General features: G+C 61.1%; 5 protein-coding genes across 5 annotated transcripts; 2 read left to right on the top strand and 3 right to left on the bottom strand.

The window, feature by feature from the left end:
• Positions 1-1,792: 1,792 nt before the first annotated feature.
• HRG_00853 (bromodomain-containing protein) lies at positions 1,793-4,883 on the bottom strand (the record flags this gene model as incomplete). Its single annotated transcript, XM_044859324.1, has 3 exons — positions 1,793-2,155; positions 2,218-4,726; positions 4,795-4,883. 3 exons carry the CDS (start codon positions 4,881-4,883, stop codon positions 1,793-1,795), a joined length of 2,961 nt encoding a protein of 986 aa, XP_044725724.1.
• Positions 4,884-7,659: 2,776 nt separating this feature from the next.
• On the top strand, positions 7,660-8,874 carry HRG_00852 (dip2/Utp12 family domain-containing protein; the record flags this gene model as incomplete). Its single annotated transcript, XM_044859323.1, has 1 exon — positions 7,660-8,874. One exon carries the CDS (start codon positions 7,660-7,662, stop codon positions 8,872-8,874), a length of 1,215 nt encoding a protein of 404 aa, XP_044725723.1.
• A 772-nt stretch (positions 8,875-9,646) lies between these two features.
• Positions 9,647-11,452, bottom strand: HRG_00851 (uncharacterized protein; the record flags this gene model as incomplete). Its single annotated transcript, XM_044859322.1, has 1 exon — positions 9,647-11,452. The coding sequence occupies one exon, from the start codon at positions 11,450-11,452 to the stop codon at positions 9,647-9,649; it is 1,806 nt and encodes a 601-aa protein (XP_044725722.1).
• Positions 11,453-15,815: 4,363 nt separating this feature from the next.
• HRG_00850 (uncharacterized protein) lies at positions 15,816-19,529 on the top strand (the record flags this gene model as incomplete). Its single annotated transcript, XM_044859321.1, has 2 exons — positions 15,816-16,878; positions 16,960-19,529. The coding sequence occupies 2 exons, from the start codon at positions 15,816-15,818 to the stop codon at positions 19,527-19,529; spliced, it is 3,633 nt and encodes a 1,210-aa protein (XP_044725721.1).
• A 359-nt stretch (positions 19,530-19,888) lies between these two features.
• Positions 19,889-21,916, bottom strand: HRG_00849 (amino acid permease domain-containing protein; the record flags this gene model as incomplete). Its single annotated transcript, XM_044859320.1, has 3 exons — positions 19,889-20,024; positions 20,084-20,195; positions 20,263-21,916. 3 exons carry the CDS (start codon positions 21,914-21,916, stop codon positions 19,889-19,891), a joined length of 1,902 nt encoding a protein of 633 aa, XP_044725720.1.
• Between the last annotated feature and the right edge of the window lie 641 nt (positions 21,917-22,557).

Below are 22,557 nucleotides of genomic sequence, written 5' to 3'. Positions count from 1 at the left end.
TTGCCGTCCCCGCAGCCATCTCACCTCGCCTCACCCATGCCTGCGTTGTCGACTCAGGTACGGCGGGAATTTGGGCGATGACGGCGAGCAATACTTGGAGGTTGCCGCTGCTGGCGACTCGTCTCAGCGCGATGACCTTGATCCCTGGCACCAACGCACCACGGAGAGCTGGCCAGCTTCACTCTCCACCACTTCACCAGAGGGACAGTCCCTCCTCCGCCATTGGTAGGAGTGGAGGCTCATGCCCAAGGGCTCGCAAGTTCGGCGCGTACGAGAGGGATTGCAAGGCGCAGGGGGTGCTTCCGCTACTAGGTAGATGGCCCGCAAAGTTACTTACCGGGCAAAGCTGGCGTTGGCCTCGGTAACCTACATGCTGCTCAACAAGGCTTTCCAGGCTGACAAGAGTGCTTTGCTGTGCTGTTGGCGACGGACTGTCAAGGCTTGTAGACTTGCAAATGTCCCGGGCGAGGCCTACCGTCTGTAGATGGAAAGGTACACGCCAACTACCTGATGGGCGAGCCCAGAGCTACCATGTCTTCGAGTACTGTTACAACTTCAACTGGTCCCCCTTATCTCAAGCAAAGTACAGTCGAAGCTTTACGCAATGCGGTGCCGCTTATCCTCCTTCCCCCCACCCACTGCCCTCTTCACCATCCTCCTCCTTGACCAACTCACCATCGAGCCTCATCCATAATCATCACTCTTATCACCATCATGTTCGTCCTCCGCCGCCCATGCTACTCGTTGCGGCTCTAACCCTACTCAATCTAGCCCTCGGCCTCCTTCACATTCGTCTCTCCGCGTTTGCCGCCCACAGCCGCGCCATCTCGACACCTCGCACCGTCTTTCCCTGTCTCCCCCTTGCGGGATTCTACGACGACTGCTCTCCTCCCCTGCTCCGTCCAACCCGCACCTCTTCTTCGGAGCACCTCCAAGCCGGCCGCCATTGTTCCACCGGCTCCGCCATGGCCGCCGCCTTGCTTGTTCCATTCGACCTTGGCTCGTCGCCGCGTCGATGTGCCAAAGCTTCGGGCTAGCTGAGCAAGCATGATGTGCTCCCTGGCTGTTTGCCCTCTGGGTGAATGGCCCATCTACCGATCATCGGGCGCCACCGACTCGCCCTCCCTGCGAGGGTCGGTGTCTCGTTCTACGATATCCACGATCCGTGCCGTCTTGGCGCCCGGGACAGCAAGCCCGTCACGTTGTCGGCCGCCGGCAATACTTCTCTCCTGCCAAGTTGATCCTCTAGTCACCGTCTCGATCCAAAACACACCATTTAGTCACTGCGTCGGACAGTTGCGTATACGTCACATTTAGTTTGCACTGCTAACCAGACGGCGAGGCGCCCACTGCGAACCTCTTCCGGTTTTTTCAGGTATGAGGCATGAAAAGGAGCAAGCCGACCACGCGAGTTCCAATGGCTTGTGGCACTCAAGACCAAACAAACTCCTCACGCCCAAACCTCTCCGTGCGAAAAGCCCCCGACTTGATCTGGGCCCCATTACCTGTTCGAGGCCGTGTTCCAAAGATCAGGGATGCCAGGCTACCATCTGCGGCGCGTGAAAATTCAAGGTACGAATTGGGCAGGGACTGACGCCAGGGGATGCCGTGCGACAGCCCATTTGCTCCGGTGAGGCTTGCGCCCCCCTTCGTAAATCCAGTCCGGTTCGGCAGCGCATCAGCAGTGCTGCCAAACCGCCTGTTCCGATTTGCCGAAAGTCATCAAAGCCCAACGCCAAACTCTCTGCTCATGTCGTCTACTCATACACATGCGGAGCCATCCAGAAGGCGGCTACTCCTCTTCCGAATCCGAGTCATCACTGGATTCGGCCATTGGCGTCGGCGCCTGCGTGACATTCGGTGCATCGGATGGCTCCTGGCCAGGCTTGTGGTACATCTCACGAAGGGCCGTCAGCTGCGCGATCCGAGACTCCTGCTCCTGAGCGCTCATGGGCTTGTTCTTCTTCGACTTTGATGCCGTCTTAGGGGCCTGCTTGGCGGGGGCACCCCGGTTAACTTCGGCTGACGAATTAGGAGCTGCGGTCGAGTCTTTACCAAAGCCTGGGAGGGCCTTCTTGCAGAGATCCCATAGCTTGAACAACGCGTCGTTGCTGAGCTGGTCGATGTCGAGCTCGAGCTCGCCGTCGGGGTTCTCCTGCCATGGCCATTAGTCAACGGTGCCGCGCGTCAGCTGAGGGCGTCGGGGCGGCGACTTACAAGTTGGCCCGTATCCTTCTTAATAAGCTCGATTGCTCGTTCTAGATGTGGGTACTCGAGATCATTGATGGCCGTCGCGATCTGGTCCTTGTCCGCGGCCGTCAAGGTCTTCTTTGGCGCAGCCTTCTTGGACCCGCCCGACTTCTTGGATTGCGAGGCTCCGCCCGTCGACTTGCGGCCACCGGAGCCCCCCGAGGCTTTGGCCTTTGCGCCCTTGCCCGACTTCTTGGACTTTTCGTTCCTGGCGCGGACCTGAGCGTTCTGGGCCGCCTTGATCAGTGCGTCTTGGACCACGTGCACAATGCCCTTCTGAATGTCGATCAAGCTCTGGTTACCTCCGAGAAGCATGCCGTTGAGCTTCTTCGTCTCCTCTTCCAGCTTGGCCTGGAGCTCCTGGAGCTCCTTGCTGTCGACGGCGGCGTCCGCCGCGTCGTCGCCCTCGTCGTCGTCTTCGTCGTCGTCGTCGTCGTCACTAGCGTTGGAGACGGAAGCCCGGGGGGCCTTGGCCTTGGCAGCGTGCTTGCTGAGCCACGCGTCCTTGTTCTTCATCAGTGCCACGTAGTGGTCCTCGAGAAGCTTGCCAGAGTTGCCAGCCACATTACCCTCCGCGGGGGGGCCGTTGAACTTGTAGCAATTGTCGAAGATGAGCCGCACGTTCTTGTCGAAGTCCTTGAGGCTGGCAATCTCCCCACTGCCCAGCATGCGCTGCACCTTGCCCAGGTCCATTGGTTTCTTAATCTGCGAGTAGTAGGTGGGGATGTTAAGCCCCTCTGCGTCGACGGGCTCGAGGAACCAATGATTTACGTCATGGTTCCTGGGGTGCATGAGCTCCGTCAGGACCTCGTCGCAGAACTGCAGCTCCGGCTTGAGCTTCTTGCGCGACGGCTTGGTGGTGTAGTCAATGTCCTTTGGCTTAGGCGCGCGCACGGTGCGCTTGGGCCTGTCGCCGTCCGTCGCCGTCGAGCTACGACGATCGCCGGCCGGCTCCTGCGGGTTGGCGGGCGGATTGGCGGTACTGGCGGCCGCTGCGGGTGCTGCGGCCGCCGCGGGAGCCTCGGCAGACTGGCGCCGCGGGGCCGGGACGCTGGAGACGGCGCGCGACTCGCGGACGGGCTTGGGCTTGGGAACGGCCTTTGGGCGCGCGGGCTCGTCTGCGGGGATCAGAAGCACGTCCTCCCAGACCGTCTTGACGGCGTGCGCCGCGGCGGCGGTGACGCCGTGGGCGGGGCCGTTAAAGGTGAGAGCGTTTTCGAAGATGAGGGCGAGGTTCGTCCGAAAGTCGCCCAGGGTCGCGATGGGGCTGTCGACGGGGTCCTTGACGCTCCGGCCGAGCTCGCCCAGGTCCATGGGCTTTTCGATCCTCTCCATGTAGCCGTCCCAAAGCCCGGGCCACAGCTTCTGCACCGAGTCGCGGAAGTGGCCGCCCGACTTGGTCTTCTTGACCCGGTCAATGACCTTGCGAATCTCGCGGCGCTGGAATTGTGTCAGCGACCGCGAGTTGGTCTCCTGGTCGCGCCAGTTGCTCAAGCTCGTGAGCGCCGTCTCGTCGAGGCCGGCAGCCTCTTGCCCCGCCGCCGGCGCCGCGACCACAGTCGATGCTTGGGCCGGGGTGGCCTCGGCGGACGCGGACGCGGACTCGGCGGCGGCCTCGACGTCCTCCATGGGCTCTGTCTTTGCTCGCTTGGGCGCTGGCTCCTCGGCGGCATCCTCGTCGCGCTGGCGGGCGATCTTGACGCTGGGCGGCGCGTCTGTCATGGGCACGTCGGCGGATGCGCGGACAGGAGACGACTCCTTCTCGGTGGAGTCGATTGCGAGCTGCGACATGCTTGCGGGGCCGAGGTCGACCTCTGACGCTGGCAAGTTGGCCGTGTCTCCTACAGAGGGCATGTCAACATCAGGCTTGGGCGTCTTGGCTGATTCCTCAGCCGGCGGGTCGGTCATTTCCGTGTCGGGCGCGGCGGGGTCAGTGGGCTGACCAGGCTGTGGCTCGCTCGTAGATGGACCCTCTGATTTGGCGCATTCCTCTTCAGGGTGCAAGTCCGTCATTTGCGCTTCCTCGGCTTTTGCGGCGGGCGAGCGCTCGGATGCCTTGGGGAACGACTTTTCAGGCACCTTGGAAGGTGACTTTTCGGGTTCCTTGGCAAGCTCTACCTTCTTGACAACAGCGGCCTGAGGCTCTGGTTCTGGCTCTTTCTCCTCTGTAGCCGGGGCAACCGTCTCTGTGGCAGCAGGCGCAGACTCTTGTTCGGTGTTGGCGGTGGGGCTCTTCGCATCGGGTTCAGCCTTGGGAGTTTTGTCTGCAGTGTCGGCGTCGGTCGCGTCACCGCCCGAGGCAGCGTGGTCGGCGCTCGCCCAGTTCCCGTTGACTGTGGGCTTGTCGGCTTCCGTCTTGGGTTCGTCGGTGGCGGGTTTGGCTTGGGTGTCTTCGGGCGTGGTACGTTCGGCTTTGGGCTCTACCGCGTTGTCGGATTTCGACTGGGCCTCGGTTTCGTTGGCAGAGGATGTATGGCTACGTAAAATCGACAGCGTTAGCGTGGGCAGCTCAGCTCGAAGGCGCAGAGCCCGTGGGGCACTCACCCGTTGATGTGAGACTGCGACACCAGTTCAGGCACGGGCTTGTGCGGCTGAGGATCCGACGCTCCCGCGTCGGGGCCTGGGGAAGCCATGATGGCCCAAGTGGCAATGAGGGCGCAGATGCGGTGATGGCGCTCAAGCAACGCAGCACGACATGGAAGTCGAGCGGCTGGTGAAAGCGCGCGACGAGGTAGAAGTCAAAGGGGGGGAGCAGGCGTGGTGCGAGGAAGTGAGGTGGTGGGTGGCAGTTGTGTGCGCGCTCGGAGAGGGGCAGGTGCGTTGCAGATGATGGAGTTGGGCGGATCAGAGGCAGAGGCGCCCGGCGGGTAGAAGAGACACAAAGTCGGATGCGCGCACCGAGTTGGGGCGCGGGAGAGTATGAACTGGGCGCAACGCGAGGACGGACCTGCGCACGCGGCAACGCAAATCAGAGGGACAGGAAGTATTGGGAAGCGACGAGGCGACGGCCGGCGAGGCGTGAGGCGCAGTCGAAGGATGGAGCTCGCGCGTTGCGATGCAATTGCGACGCGCAGTTGCGGCCAGCTGTCGTTGCTTTGCTGTTGCTGTGCGTGCAGGAAGCTTTGGTGGAGCTTCTCCTCGTTGCGCGCGCGCGATCGTTGTTGGACCGTGGGGGGAGGAGGGGAGAATGAAGGTCGGGCGGCGCAGGTTTGCGATGCGATGCGCCGGGTGCAGAAGGGGGAGGGACTATTCTTTAGGGCGTTAAAAATATTCGGGGATTATGAAGGGGCTTCGAATGGCTGCTCGCGCCAGGGAGGAATGTGGAAGAGAGGGAAGGAGAGCAGGAGATGCGACTGCGCCCGAAAAGAGCAAAGGGTGGAGGTACCAACTGTAGAGAGGCAGGGTACTTGGCAGCTACCTGATTACGTTTGCGGCGGGCGTGGCTCGGTCGGGTACCGGGCGAGGTATTTCCGGGAGGGGTGGAGGGTCTGCGAGGGAAAGCGCGTGCACGTCAGTAGAAAGTCGCCGGTCGGAGGCGCGAAGGTATTTATGAGAGAGAAAGGCAAAGTCCTGACGTGTTCTCTATCGGGGCGCCCCGAGAAAAGGCTGGGGCCAGGTAGAAAAATTTACATGGCCGGGGTGGGGCAGCCGCGCCCGTGGGGGGTCACCGCTTTAAGGGGGTTTGTGGCGCCGTGCCTGTGGCTGTGGCTGCGGCCGGCCTGGTGACGCGAGCGGGAAAGTTCAATCAAGCGTCCATCCCGCTTCACCAAGCATCGAGTTTGCCAAGGTGCAAGCTCTGTTCGGCACCAACACTGCCTCACTCGGCCTGCCTTGCCAGGCCACGGGGCCGAAGAGGTCCCTTGTTGCGACGGCTCCATCATCATCATCAATCAATCAATCAACGCCGTTTGTGACACTTACATAACGCGGCTTGATTAGACGACGAGGGGGCGTACGTAGGTACAGGATTCGGGCTTGCGCTATCGTTGGCGGCAGAGCTTTCCAGCCTCGTCTTCAATGACAAGCACTCGCGAGCAAATGTCCGGACCAGATGCCGCGTCGGAGATTGCTCGAGATTTGTTGTCCTTGGAAGGCCGCCGTCTTCCGCGACGTTCGACCTGAGTCTCTCGGCGTTTCAAGGTGGACGGCTTCATGTCGAAATCTGACCCTGTTGAAGTCATTGGACGATGGTGCCGTCATCATCGTCATGATGGAGGATGAACCCCGGCGATACGCGTGCTGTCTCGCCTCTTCCGCTGGCCAAAGCTGGGCGACGACAATGGCGGAGAATTCAGAAAGCAACACCGTCGTTGATCCTAAGCCTCGGAGAGACGCGTCCACTGGAAGACGGTGTGCCTGGATGATGGATGGATGGTTCTAGAAGACATCCGACGAAACCGGCCTGCGGGTGGGGAGGGGAGTCTAGGGTAGGTCACAGTGGGGACGCGGAGTCGGAGCGAACTGCGGTTGCGCAAGATAGGCCCGGGAAGGGAACGGATCGCTAAAACGGGGTCTATGCAGCCTCGGGGGTTTGGGCTGTGGCGCACGGAAGCCCACCGGTCGCCACCGATGTCCAACCCGGCATGGACTTCGTCCGTCACCTGACCTCGATGCTGCCTCGAGCAATTTCCGCCAGCAGAGTGCCTTGCTGCCTTGATTGCGCCTACGAAGAACCAAGAGGCGCTCGAGCTCGATGGGTCTACGGGTCGCGAGTTTTTAGGTTGCGACATTGTCCAGAACTCGCACCGCAGCTCGTCACCGTTCCGTGTATGTCGTGCATCCGGCCCGACGAACAATAAGCTCCTCTAATCTGTTCCATCCAGCATACAGTACACGCTTGAGTGAACCCACCAATGGCCCATTGGCCTGGACGAGGATCGACCAAGTCACTGACACCACTGATTGCCGCTACATAAGCTGCGCTGATCGGCTTCTATCCTTTAGGTACCGAGGTACGGATACTTAGGTACCTACCTAGGTATTGTCCTGGTAAAGGCACGTGCAGTAGCACATCCAGCAGCAACTCACTCAACTCGCACCGCTTTTTCTTCGATTATGTCATCATCACCCATCCCCCTCCTCGGACTCGACCGGGCCTGGTTCGAAAAAAAAAAGTTAGACTGAAATCCATCATCGTGAAAAGCGGCGTGAAAATTTCCCACCCCAAGGCAAAACAAGGTCCGGGTGCAGGTACTCGCTGGCCTGACGCCTCGTCTTATTGCGAAGGGCCATTCTCTGGCTGCCAAGTTATTTTTTTCTTTCGCTTCCCTGCTCCGCATTGTTTTGTTTCCAGGACACGGAAAAAAATCGGCTGCCTCGTCATCCAGGACAGGACCCGGAGCTTAATACCCGCCTCGCCTTTTGCAAGTCCCGACTCTTTGCTCACTGGCCTCGGCGCCGGTATCCCTCATGCCCATGTCGACAAAGCGGAAAGCGCCGACGAGGCTGGCCCCCCCTGTGGCCAGGTCGGCGGCCAAGCTTCCCCTCAAGAGCACCATTGACGAGTCGAGGACCTGCGTCTCCGGCACCGACGCCCTGCAGAGCTCGCAGATGGAGACGATAGAGATCTCGTCCGACGAAGACAGCGATGAGGACGTCTCGGATGAGGACGAGGCGGTCCAGGTCAACGGTGCCCAGGACGCTGCTAAGCCCGAGGGCGCCCCGGCCCGCGTCAACGGCGGCCGCAACAAACCAGATGCTGAAGAGTCCGACGGAGAGCCCACATCGCCCTCCTTTGGTGAGCTCCTGCGCGACAACGAGGCCATCGACGTGCCTGCCCTTCTGCAGCAGGCCGGCACGACGAGCGCTGCGCCGGCCCAGCGCCCGCGGACGGCGATCGTCCCGCCCTCTCACCAATCCCTCACCACCGTCCTCAGCCAAGCCCTGCGAACCGACGACACCGACCTCCTCGAGTCCTGTCTTCACACGACTGACCTCAGCACCATCCAAAACACCATCGAGCGCCTCGACAGCTCTCTAGTCGGCAGCCTCCTGTCCAAGTTGGCCGCGCGGCTGTATAGGCGGCCTGGGCGAGCCGGCAACCTAATGACGTGGGTGCAATGGTCCCTCGTGGCTCACGGCGGCGCCTTGGCCTCGCAGCCCCAGGTGGTGCAGAGCCTCAACAGCCTGCAGAAAGTTCTGGCCGAGAGAGCAAAGGGGCTTAACAGCCTCCTGGCGCTCAAGGGCAAGCTGGATCTGCTCGAAGGTCAGATGGTCTTGCGGAGGAAGATGAGTCGCTCGGGCCTGCTGCAGAACGGAGAGGGCGACGGCAACGAGGAAGACGTCGTGTGGGTCGAGGGCGAGACGGATGCCGCCGGCGGGAAAGGCCTGCGAAGGAGGGGAGGCGTGGACGATGAAGACGAAGGCGACGATGACGACGACGACGACGTGCCGGCGACGAATGGCTTCGTGGGCGACTCGGAGGACGACGAGCAAGGCGGTGGGGCCGACGAGGACGAAGACGACGATAGCGACGGGGCCGCGGAGGCCGTCGACGAGGACGAGGTCAACCACGAGGACGTAGACGAGTCGATGGGCGAGGAGGAGGAGAGCGATGTTGAGACGGGCGCGCCGCCGTCAAAGGCCCAAAAGGTGTCCCGGTCGTCTCTGCCGAGGAGAAAGTGACCGCCCTCGACGACAGCCTCGGGGCTGCGCTGCTAGACCCGTGTCCACTACCCCTTCCTTTTTTTGGTTCTTGTTGTGTCTTCCATTTCACACCCCCGACCTATCTACCATATTCGCCTCATAGAGGATCATTCGTCAATGGCGTTGAGTCTTTGCAATACAACGATTTTGATGTCTAGGGACAGGCAGTACCTCGACGTAGACGTCCGTCAATGTATCTTCTATGCATAGCCCGCAAGTTGGCCCTTGACGGCCCGACCCCATCTTGAAGTTGCCGGTGACCCGCGCAACTTGGCGATCCCGTCTACCGATTCGCCCCTTGATCCCCTCGAGCCGGGTCTCGAACCCGCCATTCTTCCCCCAGTCGCCCCATTATATAGATTGTCTAGATGTGCAGCTCTCACATAATTTCGGGTCCCGACAACACGCGCACCCACGCAGATGAAATGACAAAACCCAATATTGTTGAGGTGACCAAAAAGACGCTCGCAGCAATGCATCCGTCACCATCTGGTACTCGCGGCTTACCGCCCAGGATAGACAGAAGAAACTCGAACAGTGCCAGCCAGGAAGAGTGGCAAGCCGCAATCCACCCAGCTCGTCTGCAAACCCAACCGTTTGATATGCCGCCCAGTGTGCCAAGATAGAGATGCTGCCAACTCGAGGTAAGAGAAAAACGCCCGCTGTCCCATGAATAAAGTGTAAAGTAGATAGAGCAAGAGAGAGAAACAGAAGGAAACCGCCTACCTGCAACGACGGCGGGGGGTGGTCATTAGATGGCCCAGCTGCCCCTCCGCTCCCTGACGCCCCAGGCGAGCGGATCGAGATTATCCAGGTCGGGATGCGACCTCGCCCACTGCAGAATGTACACCTTGAGCGCGCACCACCGCGGGCACCGGGCGTCCTCGGGGGTGTCGTCGAGGCGCATCTCGAGCATGTGGCCCTTGGCCATCTGCCGGTCGTCGTCGCGGCCGAGCTCCGCGGTGCTGACGCGGCTAATTTTGGACAGTTCCTCGTCAAAGGAGCGCGCCGTGGCCGGGTAGCCGAGCGACAGGTAGTTGTAGACCTGCGTGACGAACTCGTCGCCAAACTCTTGCAGGATCTTTTCGTCGCGCTCGGCGCGCGCCTTTTCCCGCTCGAGGCGCTCGCCCAGGCCCTGGGGGACCTGCAGCAACTTCTTGGCCTGCCCGCCCGCCCCGTTCGTCCTGGGCCCGGGCTCGGCGGTCCACATGCCGCAGGCTGTGTTGTTGTCCAACGAACCCCTCGAAGAGGCTGCCGGGCTCGGCTTCTCGCCCAGGCGCCCGCACGTGAGGGGTTCGCGGGGCGACTCTGGGGGCTGCGGTGTAACAATCATGTCTGCACGCCGCAGGTCTGCCGACACGACGCAGTCGCCGTTGGATTCCGACCTGCAGCAGTAGCCTTTCCACAGGCCGCCCTGGCCCGACACATCCCGGTTGCACTCTCGCGAGCCGCCCTGGTCGACAAAGGGGTGGTCCGTCTCGAGCTTGGTCTGCTTGGGTGACGGGCACTTGCGAAACGTCAGGTCTTTGCCGAGCATGGGCGGCGAGGCGGCCTGTCTCATGAGATGGAGCGTGGGGTCCTCGGGCTTCAGGCCAAAGGCGCCAAACGGCCGGCCACGCTCGACGTCGCGGCCGCGATGAAACTCGTCGGGAGCCAGATGAAAGGCCGGGGCCTGCCCCGCCCCAAGATCCATCTGCTTGAAAGGTGAGAGGTCGAGGTGGGCGGCGGGCGCCATGTTTTCCTTCATCGGCCGGAAGTCGGCGAGCGAGTCGCGTCCATCCTCGGGGGTGGACCGTTGGTTCGTTGTCCAGAGCGGGTTCGGGGGAACGCATAGATCCATGTCGTCGAGGTCAGAGTCGGTCGTCATGAGCGTGTCTTGGTCGTGGGGTGCCGGGGCATCGTCGCGGCGGTCGTGAGCGAGATGCTCGGCATGCTCTTGCATGTGTTTATGCCACCAGTTCAGACCCAGGTTGGACGACTTGCGGCGCGCACGAGGCTGAGCATGGTGGTGTGCGTCCTCGGCAGAGTTATCGCTGCCAGAGCTCTCGCGAAAGTAAAAGTGCGCCACACCACCTTCACGGGCCCGGCTGTTGGGGAAGGCGGCCAGGGCGGCCTCTTCCATCTGCCGGGCAGCCTCCTTGGCGGCCAGCTCGAGTAGATATTCTTTGACCCCCTCGTCTTCCGTCTCTCGCCGAGTGGGCGGCATATGACGGATGGGCCCGTCATCGAGCGAGTCGCCGCGTTTCCGGCGGTGCTTGGGCTTGGACACGTAGATGTGGTTTGTGTAGGGGGTGATGTCAGTCTTGTCCGTCGGCTTGGTTGCGGGGCCGGGATCGGCGGCCCTGCGCGTCCTCCTCGATGTCTCGATCAACTGGGGGTGGAAGCGTCCATTCCGCTGCGGCTCGGAAATAGTCGGCGAAGTAGATGGAGGGGAGGGATCTGGGGTCAGCTCGGGATGCGGGCTTAGGCAGGCAGGCGGCTTGCGAACCGACTGAAAGGTTGTCTCGATGGGGACGGGGGTGAAGCGTCGTCGCCTTGGTTCGTCGGGGTGTGCCATGGCGTTGCAGATGCAAGGGATTGGTCGAGAAGGCTGAAACAAGGTGGGAGAGGCGAGTGACGAGAGGAGCGCTGCTAGACGCGGGTCATGCCGCGGGAGTCGCGGAAGCAATCGTGGCCCCGGCGCAAGACGACGGACATGAAGGAGCAGTTGGGAGTCGAGAATTAAGCGGTGCGGAGGAGACGAGAGGCTCGGCTCGGGTTGGCGATGATGGACGGGCTCAAGGGCGCCTGCGCAGCGGTGCGAGAGGAGGAGGGATAATGATGATGATGGCAGCGGTGATACGGGATTGTGGAAAAGATCACTGGGTGGTCGCCTCACGATGATATTAAACGCTCAACAAATGAATGTGTGTTTCTGGTCGTGTTCTGCCCGGACGAGGGGTGGGCCCCTATCGTGGTGGGGGTTAGTTACGCCAAACAACCAATTCAGCGTGTATTGAGACAGTGCTGGCTGTCTATAATGCACTGTATTGCTGGCGTTTATGCAGCGAAAAACACACCGTTGACGGTGGACTGAGCGTCGGCAAAGTCACGTGCTAACGCAACGGGGTTTGCCATATACACTGTGCAGCTACTGCAACGGCATCCCCAGCTGTGCGCCTCTTTGCCCCGTCCATGCGTTGCCAACAGCCTTGGACTGTTATTGTTCTGCCGGGGAGTCTCAGACACGAGCACTTCGGAATCCTCAGGCTCCATTCTGCTGGCCGAGTGCCGGCAATTCCATTGACGGCAGGTGCCAAAGCACATGTCAGTGCCCGCGCCTGTGCCCTCAGAACTGGCCGGTTAAGAAAACGAGCGGGTGCCGCTTTCGGACGTTGAGCAACGGCCCAACAGTCAAGTCACTCACTCGAGGCTTCACCAGGATTGATAAAGAGAACGACCATTCATCCACTGATGGGAGTCCATGGCTCCAACGGCGTCATCGTGCTGCACGGCTATCCCCTTAGCTCCCCAGGCGTACAGGTAGGAGCTTGACCCGGATTCAGCCGCGCCACGCTGCCTCGCAATGACCTCATCTGCCGTTGATGCCGGTCAATGCCCTGGATCATGTGACGAGCTCCGATACTCGGCGTCGAAGCTATACAGAGTAGTACAGTAATTAATTACAGTACGTACTTCTCCAAACGGCCAAGCCTGTGATCAGGATGCGAAATTGAACGGCTCGTCATCCCTGCTCATCTAATGAAGGAATTAGATAAGGGCCAGGGCCGGCAAATTGCCATAGATAATAATAATCATCATCTCAGAGTGGGCAGCACTTGATTGAATGTCAACCCGCCACCAAGTCCAGCCCTCGGCTCCTTGGCCGGCCCAACAAGACAGGTAATAGCAGCCGACGTCAAGCTACCGGTGTCTGCAGATGGTGACGTATCACCCACCAGACATCCAAGGCCGCCCCGTCGTTGCCTCGAATGCACACACAAATGCACACACACGGGCAGCTCTGACCGTTGGATAGCGCCGTGCTGCTGCTACTGCTGCTGCTACTGCTGCTGTACCCGTCGATGACGGATCCCTACAGCGCAGCCCGGCATCAGTTCCAGTATTGACTTGGTAAGTAGTTGCAGGTGTCGCCGTAGCTGCTCGCGGCACAAGTGCAGAGACGACCGAGGCGCGCATTTGACTCGGCTCCTAATACCTCCGTAAGCCTGACAAGCTTGGCATCGAAGCATTGCCGAGGAAAAGGAAAATACAGTTTCTGGATGCGCGCGCGAGTGGTGGAAGGGAAAAGCTGAACCAGACTCGGCGTCTGCGCCGTGGAGCAACGCCCTTCTGATGGATGGCTGGCTCAGGTTGGATCCCTATCTCACACCTCTGTGCTCCAGGGGTCGGCAACTCGTGGCACCTGACGGACGAGGATAGAGACACCACGTTTGCCGGGCCCCTGATGCATCTGCGCAAGACATGGACGGCCGAGCTTTGTCTTGCACTTTGCCGAGATGAAATCCGGGTAGCACTCAGTATTTTGGAGTAGCTGAAGATGCCGGGACGGTCCAGTGCATATCTGTGATATGATGGGGCTGGAGCTGCACAGGATTGCACATGGATGTACGAGACACGAAGTGGGCGTCGTCGGTTGATGCCGCTCTCTTTTTCCTTGACTATCTACCAGGCAGACCTGATCCTGTATATATATATACTGTACATACATAACATATTATAACTTATACGGAGCTCGCAGCAACAGCCGCCGAGGCACATCGGCGCATATGCACGGCTGCTGGCATCGAAAGACATGCAGGGGGCTTCAGGGGCCGGCCCCTTGATTGTGTGACGGCTTGCTTTGATGAAGGAGACCAGGCCCCATGCTGCAGGTCGGGTGCTGTGTCTTCCGTCTGGCTGCTTTTCCCTACTTTCTTCATGTGGCTGGCTGCCGTGAAACTCGACGAGCGGCAGCACGACTTGGGACGAGCCGGGAGAGGTCGGTGCAGACTGGAGGGGCCAAGTTGCCAGGAGATGGTTCCGTAAGTGTGTTAAGCAGAGGAGCCCATCTCGATGGACGAGAGGTGGGTACGTATCTTGGACGCATGTGCAGAGAGCTACTACCTAGGTACTTGTATGTGGAAAACGACAAGCTGCTGCCAAGGTGGTCATGCCGAGATTACATGCACCAAGCGGTATCACGCAAGAGAGATAGATAGGTGGGCATGGTGGGCAAGAAGAGGTGGGGACGATGGGCATCAGCGAACACGAACGACGACTAAGGTAGAGAGGGTAGAGAGAGAGAGAGGCCTCGGCTCCCCAGCATCGGCCTTGCCCTCCGTGAGACAGCGACGGCGTGAAGCAAAAGGGCCCTTGCGCCGAGACAACAAGGGCTCAGCTCGCGACGGGACTGGAGCTTGACGAGGAATTACTGTATGAACTATAAACAGGTACCTACCTACCTAGGTACCTACCTATCTATGTAACCTACTTAAGATGCCTAGGTAATTAGTACTAGGCAGGTACTGACTGACTGGCTCCCGCGCGTTAGGTACCTACCTAGCAATGTACTAGTAGCCTGGACGAGGAAGCCGGCTGTGGTCATGCCATCGGCGCCCTCTTTGGCTTCTGCGAGGCTTTCTGTGGCTTGCCAGATGGCGCTGCATTATGGGCGCCGTGGCGCTGGGGCGGAGCACACAGGCTTGGGCGGCAAAAGGCCGAGTGACAGCCTGTAGGAAGGGGGCCTGGGAGTCGCTACCATTGGCCGCTAGCGGGTGCTCCAGGCTCCAGTTCCGGCATTTTTGCTCTCGAGCCCTTTGCTCTCTCGACTGACTTCGACTCGTTCATGCCATGCATTAACTGACAAGGGCATAGCAGAAGAAGGGGGCAAAAGAGCCACGTTGAACCGGCGCGTTGCTACGTCGAGTCAGGCGACCGCCGGGTATCCGAGCACTAAGTTGGGCCTTTACTTGACATGTCGACGCCGGCCGGCCGGCATTCAAAGTCGCCTGTTTGCGCCCACATCCGTCCGCGCCCATGTCCGGTCGGGGTGCGCCTGGGCGGCCTCAGCAGCATCAGGCTTGCCGTCGACATACTGTACATACTGTACTGTACTCATACATGGACGGAGTATGTCTGTATGCATGCACGAAGCATGCTGTTGTCTGCATCCAGCACCGAGTGCAACTGCGCCGCCCTTCTCATCTCACCCGACGCAGCGAGACAGTAATTATCTTGGCACCGGAGAGGGTACGGAGTAAAAGAGAGAGAAAAAAATGTTCGTGGGGCGGGCTTCCTCTCAGTTAGACTTTTGGTTGTTGGCCCTCGGACCCATCGCCAACGGGCCTTGCTAGCTGAAGGACGACAAAATCGGCGGCAGAACAAGGAACCGGGTGACCCCCCCACGGGCCGTTTCTGTTTTTGCTTCTGCGGCTCTTACCATCGTTTGCCAACGCCGCATCCGTCCAGCCAGTTTTGCGAGCCAACGTCTTCTTCTGCCGTCGCCATCATCGCGCGCTCGCTTAAGCTTTGGCTTCGCCGCCGCGTCCACCATCCTCTCTCTCCTCTCCCTTTTGCCGCCTCGGATTCCCAACCCAAAAGGCACGCACGGCAAGAGCAAAAAAACAAAACAAAGGAAAATCACCCCTTTTTTAAACCTTGTCGCGAATCACTCGCTTTTGGCTGTCTCGCCGGCCCGCGCTTCACATCTCTTGCTAGCGCATCTTCTAGCCGGCCGCTTAACCCTTTGGCCCCTATTATGTTTCGGCCAGACTGCTGAGAAACAACTGCCCCCCGCCCCATGTTTACTTGTTGCGAGGCCACTAGACCAAGAGGTATGTGTTGACACGCATCGTCACTACCCTGCCCGTGCTTACAGGTACCCGGACTGGATTGCAGCTTTTTCCTCTTTCCCGCGACCTTTCTCAGCAGCCAGGGCCATGGCCGCCGCACATTCTTCCCCCCAAGACCACGACTCCTCGCCGTCCTTGTCGCCGCCCCGATCCGTCGTCGACCGCGTCGCCACGCCCTTGAGCCTGTTCTTCGACTCGTCCTCGACGCGCAGGGTGCCCGCCGTCTCGAGGGAGGACCCCTTTGCCGCAATGTCGCTCGCCGAGACACCAGAGCCCGCTCGCCAGCCGCCGCTCGCCGTCGGTCCCACAGCCCAGGGCCCCGACGCCCGCGCCAGGGCCGCCCGTCAATACGAGCCCCCATCGCTGGACCCTGTCGCGCGAATGACAAACACCATGTCGCCCCCTGACAGCAGCGCCGACTCTCACTCTCCCCTCTCCGACCTTCGCCCACTGCGCACCGCCAGCGTACGCGCCGACACTAGGCTCGCCCAACCAACGCCCATGCCAAGTACCAGCCAGCCGGGGTCCGACCTGAAGATGCGGCCGGGCTCTCCCCGGGGAAACATCGCCCAGCTCGAAGCCACCGCCGAGAGGCTGTCCATGACCAGCTCCATCGACGACGCCATCCGCGACCTGCACGGGGAGCTGAAGCGAAGCGACAGCCGCCGTTCCTCGCTCCTCGCCGCCAGCCTGCGCGCCTCTTCGGCTGACGCACCCAGCAACGACCACTACACTCACAACAACGACGAGGCTACCGCGGCCGTCGAGCAGCTGCGGCAACACCTATCCGCATCCTCGTCCATCGTCTCGACAAACACGGCTGCTCGCCAGGGCGGCTACTCGCCCGCTGCCTTTGTCATGTCGCCCACCCACTCTCTCTCTGGCCGTCTCCGCTCCGGTTCCAAGAGCACCGCGGGGCGCCCTGACCTTGATTTCGATCCCTTGCTATCCCGGCACGGCCCTGGCAAGGCGTCTGACAGGAGCGCCCGCTCAGCCAAGATGTCCCTGGCCGAAATCTCAGAGTCCGAGCCAGTCTCCCTTACCCAGGCGGCCCTCGACGAAGCCGACGTCGCCCCGCCCATCGAGGAGCTGGTGGGCGAAGGCACGCTCATGCTGTCGCGTCATCATGGCCAGCACTTGTCCAATCCTGGTGCTTTCTACCATGTGCATGACGATGATGCGCACGCCGAGGTGCCTTTGCCCCTTAGGATCCGGGGGCAACCCGTGGCAGGCGACACTCCGCGCCAAGACGACGACACGAGATGCACGAGCTCTCACTCAAACAATACCTTCCAGCAGTGTCGCGATGCCTTTATCGACTTTGACGGCGTCCACTGGGAGCCTGAGCCTGAACATGACTTGCTCGCCCCGCTGGAAATCGAACAAGACTTGCCCACACCCCGCGGACCCTCGACTGATCAGACGACACCGCAATCCTACCTCGATCCCGAGTCCGGCCAGGAGATGCAGTATTATCCGGCCCGTGTTCCCGCCATGCTCAACGTGCCGCCCAAGCTGTCCAACAAGATCAAGACGGTCGAAAGGAACCAGAGACAGTCCAAGGTCCTGAGTGTCATGATGGACACCAACGGACAGCCCGCCTTGCCCGAGGCCCCTTGGCAATCTGAACCGAACAGCCAATCGGCCATACCAGAAGCCGCGCACCCATCCTGGCTTCCTGACCCCATCGCCGGTCAACGGGATTCGTTTGCCATGCTGTCGCCCCCGAGTCCCCGAAAGAGTCGGGGCGCCAGGTCCAACAACGGCGACGAGGGACCACCAACCACCGCCGGGGCCGAATCGGAGGGGCTTGCAGACACCCTGCGCCGCCCTCAACGACTGTCGGCGCTCGATTCGGAGAAGCGAAAGTCCAGAGCCTCGTTCCTGACCAAACTGCCCCCTCAGCTTCGTGCCAGTGCCTTCTTCGACCTCCCCTCGGTCACGGCCGATGTCGAAATCAAGGATGGATCGGCCATGGCCACACTTGACAGCATCCTCGATGCCTCTGCGACCGCGCCCGTCAGCGTCTTTACGGACCACGCCTTTGTCGGGAAGCTGGGGCCGGAAGTGTACGGGAAAAAGAAGAAGCACAAGTCACGGAAGTCTACGGCCACCCTCGGCGCACTTTCTGCCGCGCCCGAGCCCGAGCCCGAGCCCGAGCCCGAGCCGCGTCCCAAGAAGAGGTCGTCGCTCATGTGGCTTAGGAGACGCACCAGCAACAACAACATCGACGAGAAGAAGCGACCGCGTAGCATGGCCAGCGCCCCTGTACTCGGCGCCGATGCTGGAGCTGGAGTGACCGAGGACCGGAAATCGGCCGATGGAAGCGGTGACGACAAGTCGGTGCATGACGAGGCGACCGAGGCAGAGTCGGAGAGCGACAAGGAATCCGAGGAAGAGGAAGAGGCGTACCACGGCCCGCCGAGCACACTTCTCGCCGAGCTTCAGCTCCGTAAGCAGGAACAGCAGCTGCGAAAGAAGAACATGGGTAGCGGGTTCCCCAACGGGATCCATGCGACGCTCCTGGAAATGGACACTGTCGCAGAAACGCAACGCAGGCATCGGCAGACGAAGCGTGTCAATCTCGCGTGGGAAGAGCCCGGCGCACATCTGGACCAAAACGGCTCCGAGGACGAGGATGTTCCTTTGGCCATCCTCGCTGCCATGCACCACGGCGCCAAGAACAGGGCGGACCTCGAACGCCCCATGGGGCTCATGGAGCGCCGTGCGCTCGAGGACAACGAGCCGCTCAGCCGTCGCCGCGCACGCCTGCAGGGCCTCGACACCCTGCCGGTCGCTTTGCAAAAGCGCCAGAGCGTCATGTCTTTCCCCGCTCTCGGGGCAGTGGAAAACCGGTCTCCGCTGCCGGTCATGGGCCCGGTCTTGAGCCCTGCTTCAGGCCCGGTCTTGAGTCCTGCTTCAGGCCCGGTCTTTAGCCCTGCCTCAGGTCCCGAGGAGGAGGACGGCGAAGCTGAGACGCTGGGCGCGAGGCGGCGACGACTGGCCGCCACAGAAAGTGTCGATGCCAAGCTTCCTCAATCCCGGCCCCTCAGCATCTCGTTCTCGGCCGAGTTGCTGAGCCAGTTCGGCGACCTTGACAAAGCAGAGGGGAAGCCCGTCGGCGACAAGGCAGACGCGCCACAGGAGACCACCGGAGAAGAGACACTCGGCCAACGGCGCCGCCGACTACAAGCCGAGAAGGAGGCCCGAGAGCAGGAGATGAGCCACGGCAATATGACGGCTGGGTCAGCGCAAAGGATCAGCCGGAGAATAAGCATGGCGGATGTTTTGGCCGCGCACCCCAAGAAGGACTCTGACGTCCGGGAAAAGGAGGATGAGGTTCGCCGAGTCGACGAGAATCGTGCCGTCATGGAGCGAGAGGCCAAGATGGCGGCCATGAGGAAGCAGATGCCCCAGAGCCTGATACAGCCCAACGTGGAACGCTCTGGAGGCTTCCGCGGCGGGGCGTACAACGACGGAAACGGAGGCTGCGGCCCCCAGATTTCCCGAAACAGCGTTGCCTTTGCTCCCCAGGGCCTCACCCAAGGGCCCTACGGGTACGGGAACTACAACAGGTCCAGTGTTCTGCTCAACAACTACAAGGGACCAGCGCAGCAGCCAATGTACGGCGCCATGAGCCCGTCGAACCACGTTGGCGCGTATGATGGCATCAACGCGACTGGACTCTTCAACGGCAATACGGCGATGAGCATGTACGGCGGCGGATTGATGCCGCCCGTGGCAGTGAATGGCGGCTCCATGGACCGTGTCGAGCGGTGGCGACGCGGAGTGCACCCTTGAGAGTGGTCAAGGGATTGACCTTTTCGATTCATTATTGCGGCGGTGGGTCATCGCCCAGCGAACACGCCGGCCCTGGGGCGCTACAGTACCATGTCTATTTTAGCGGAGGTTGATTCGCATGGCGCGGCGCCGGTAAAGTTTGCACATATACACGCATATTATCATTACTGCGCAGGGAACAGCTGATGCGGTATGCGGCCGCTGGTCAGGGGACACGGGACACATTGTTGTATTGGCCCGTACGGGAAGATATTCCCTTTGGAAATAAACGCACATGAAACTATCCCCATGCTGGAGCTTTCTATTCCGAACCTGGGTGACTTATGAAAAGAGGCAGAGGCACCTCTCGACACGTGGTGCTATGAATCCAGCACCGCGTGCTTTTGGTCTGCCCGTTCCAGGACGCTTCGAAGGGGTATTTCGGAGAGGTTCACGATCTTTGTGCCTTTGATGTACTTCCAGATCAAGTAAGCCCCCAGCACAAGGGGTATATCGCTACGCGCGTGTCAGCGTTGGAGTGGCGGCGCCTAGGGGGTTCGATGAGTGAGACTCACAGGTAGGCGGAAACAAAGTTGGTGGCGTTCCAGTTTCCCTCTGTAAAGACGGCGAAGCCACTCGTGAGGAGGATGATGACGCACAGAAAGAGGCCGGCATACGAGCTATACACTGGCGACGCGGTTGTCAGCTGGGCTCAGACGCATCACTGGTGATGACGGATGAAAAGTGAACATACGTGTCCACGAATTGTACCATGGAAGCCTCGTGGCCGGGATACCCTGCTTCTTCAGAGCAAGTCTCAAGCGGATGTGGTTCAGCAGTATGGAAATCCACGAGACCAGGACACCGGCGGCTGTCAGGTTGACCAGCCACCAGAAGACGCTCAAGGCGCTGGTCGACAGGCTCATGAAGCTGAGGAACATGAAGACGGTGAAGAGCAGGACGCACATGTAGGGCACGCCCCACGAGGTGGTGCGCAGAAAGACGCGGGGCGCTTGGCGCTTGAGGGCGAGGCCGTAGAGGACACGGGTGCCGGCCAGCAGGCTCTGGTTGGAGGCGGACCAGGCCGAGGTGATGACGACGGCGTTGACGACGGAGGGGATGGCGGGGATGCCGGCGGCCGAGGCGGCAATGACAAAGGGGCTCTGGGCGGCGTTGTCGGTGCCGTTGTTGAGGCGCTCGTCGTTGCTCGAGACGAGCATGCCGACGACGAGGATGGCGAGCATGTAGAAGAGGACGATGCGGATAAAGACGTTCTTGCAGGCGGCGGGGATGGCCTTGCGCGGGTTCCTGGTCTCGGCGCCGGCCATGGCAATGGACTCGACGCCGGCAAAGGAGAAGACGGCGCCGGTCATGACGCTCCAGTAGCCGAGGAAGCGGCCCCAGGGGCCCTGGGCAATGTATTCGACGAAGGGGCCCGGGTCGCGCCAGTGGCGGAAGTAGAGGGCGGGGGTGCCGGGGATGCCGCCGAGGTCGATGACGAGGCCGAGGACGATGAGGAAGACGACGAGGAGGATCTTGAGCAGGGCAAAGGCGTACTCGACCTCGCCAAAGACACGGACGTAGGCGAAGCCGACGGCGACGGTGAGGACGACGAAGCTGACGATGAAGACGGAGGGGTTGACGTCGGTCCAGAGCTGGAAGAGGACGCAGATGGCGGTGATTTCCGAGGGGATGGACAGGATGTTGCCGTAGACGAGGTTCCAGCCGACGGCGAAGCCCCAGGCCGGGTCGACGAGGAGCTCGGCGTGGCGCACAAAGGCGCCCGTGACGGGGAGCAGGGCGGCGACCTCGCCGAGGGCGAACTGCACGGCGCAGACGAGCAGGCCGATGGTTGCGTAGCCGAGCAGGGCGCCGAGCGGGCCGCCCCTCTGGACCGCGCCGCCGAGCCCGAGGAAGAGGCCTGTGCCGATGGCGCCGGCGATGCCGAGCATGGAGAGGTGGCGCTCGGCCAGGCCGCGGCGGAGATGGCGGCCCTCGGCGGCAGTGACGAGGTCGCCGTCGAGATCGCCGTCGCCGTCGTCGCCGTCGTCGGGGCCGTGGCCGGGGCCGGAGCCGGAGCCACGGGGGCTGCCGAGGAGCGGGCCGGAACGGGCCCCGGCATCGGAGAGGGAGGAATGGCCGTGTCGCCGCCGCCGCCGCTGCTGTTCAATGTCGTCGTCGCTGCCGCCGCTGCCGGAGACGTGGAAAAGTCGTTTGGGGTCGTCGCCGTCGGCGGCCGGCGAAGAGGCCGTCGGCGATGACGCCATGATCCGAGCCGGTGCTTTCTCGTGCTTCCGGGGCCCCGCCTCCTCCGCCTCTTGTTCGGACGCGCGTGGTTTCTTGTCGCCGGTCCGGAAGAAGGGGGGAAGGTCGAGGTTGAGGTTGCGGCTGAGCGAGAAGAAGCCCATTGCTACCCTGGTAGTGAGTCGTGAGTGGCTGGTGCTGCCGCCTGTTTCACTCCGTCTTATTGTTTACCCACGATTTTGTGACGAAGCTCCAACCGGATTGGACTGTTACACGCAACGCCTCGGGGTGTAATATCCGTTTCGACAGGTCATTCAGCCGAACAAGGACGCAAGGAAGATTTCGCCGGTTGATGATAAAACATGCCCTATGTCCAATATCCACCTGCATTACATGTCCAGGCGGGAAGCCGACGCGGCGCCCATGTCAAACGAGCTGGAGAGGAGGCAGGGCATGTTATGGATGCGGATGTATGTACAACGAGAGTCAATCGTCTCGAGGGAAAAAAAAATCTCTTCAAGGGCCTGGACGCGTGTTATCGCACTTTGCGGGCACATGTTTTGGGCATGGGAAACGAGCCCACTTGGGATGGCGCCATCGGACTTGGCAGAATCGAGGGGGGCTCTCTTATTGGTAATATCTAGTCAGGCTCAGGGTCCGGGCTTGTTTATAGGTGAGTCCCGCTGCTGCCATGATGAAGCACTCTTGGATATTCTTGTTTGTGGTCTCTTCAACAGAGTCCCAGACCGTGTGACGAGGGGGTTGGACCGAGGACTGCAGCCATATCTACCGATACGTGCTACTC

This window comes from Hirsutella rhossiliensis (assembly GCF_020360975.1).
Source record: "Hirsutella rhossiliensis strain HR02 chromosome Unknown scaffold00001, whole genome shotgun sequence".
NCBI lineage: Eukaryota > Fungi > Ascomycota > Sordariomycetes > Hypocreales > Ophiocordycipitaceae > Hirsutella > Hirsutella rhossiliensis.
Note: the sequence above shows the minus strand (reverse complement) of the source record. Positions and strands in the feature narration are given on the sequence as shown.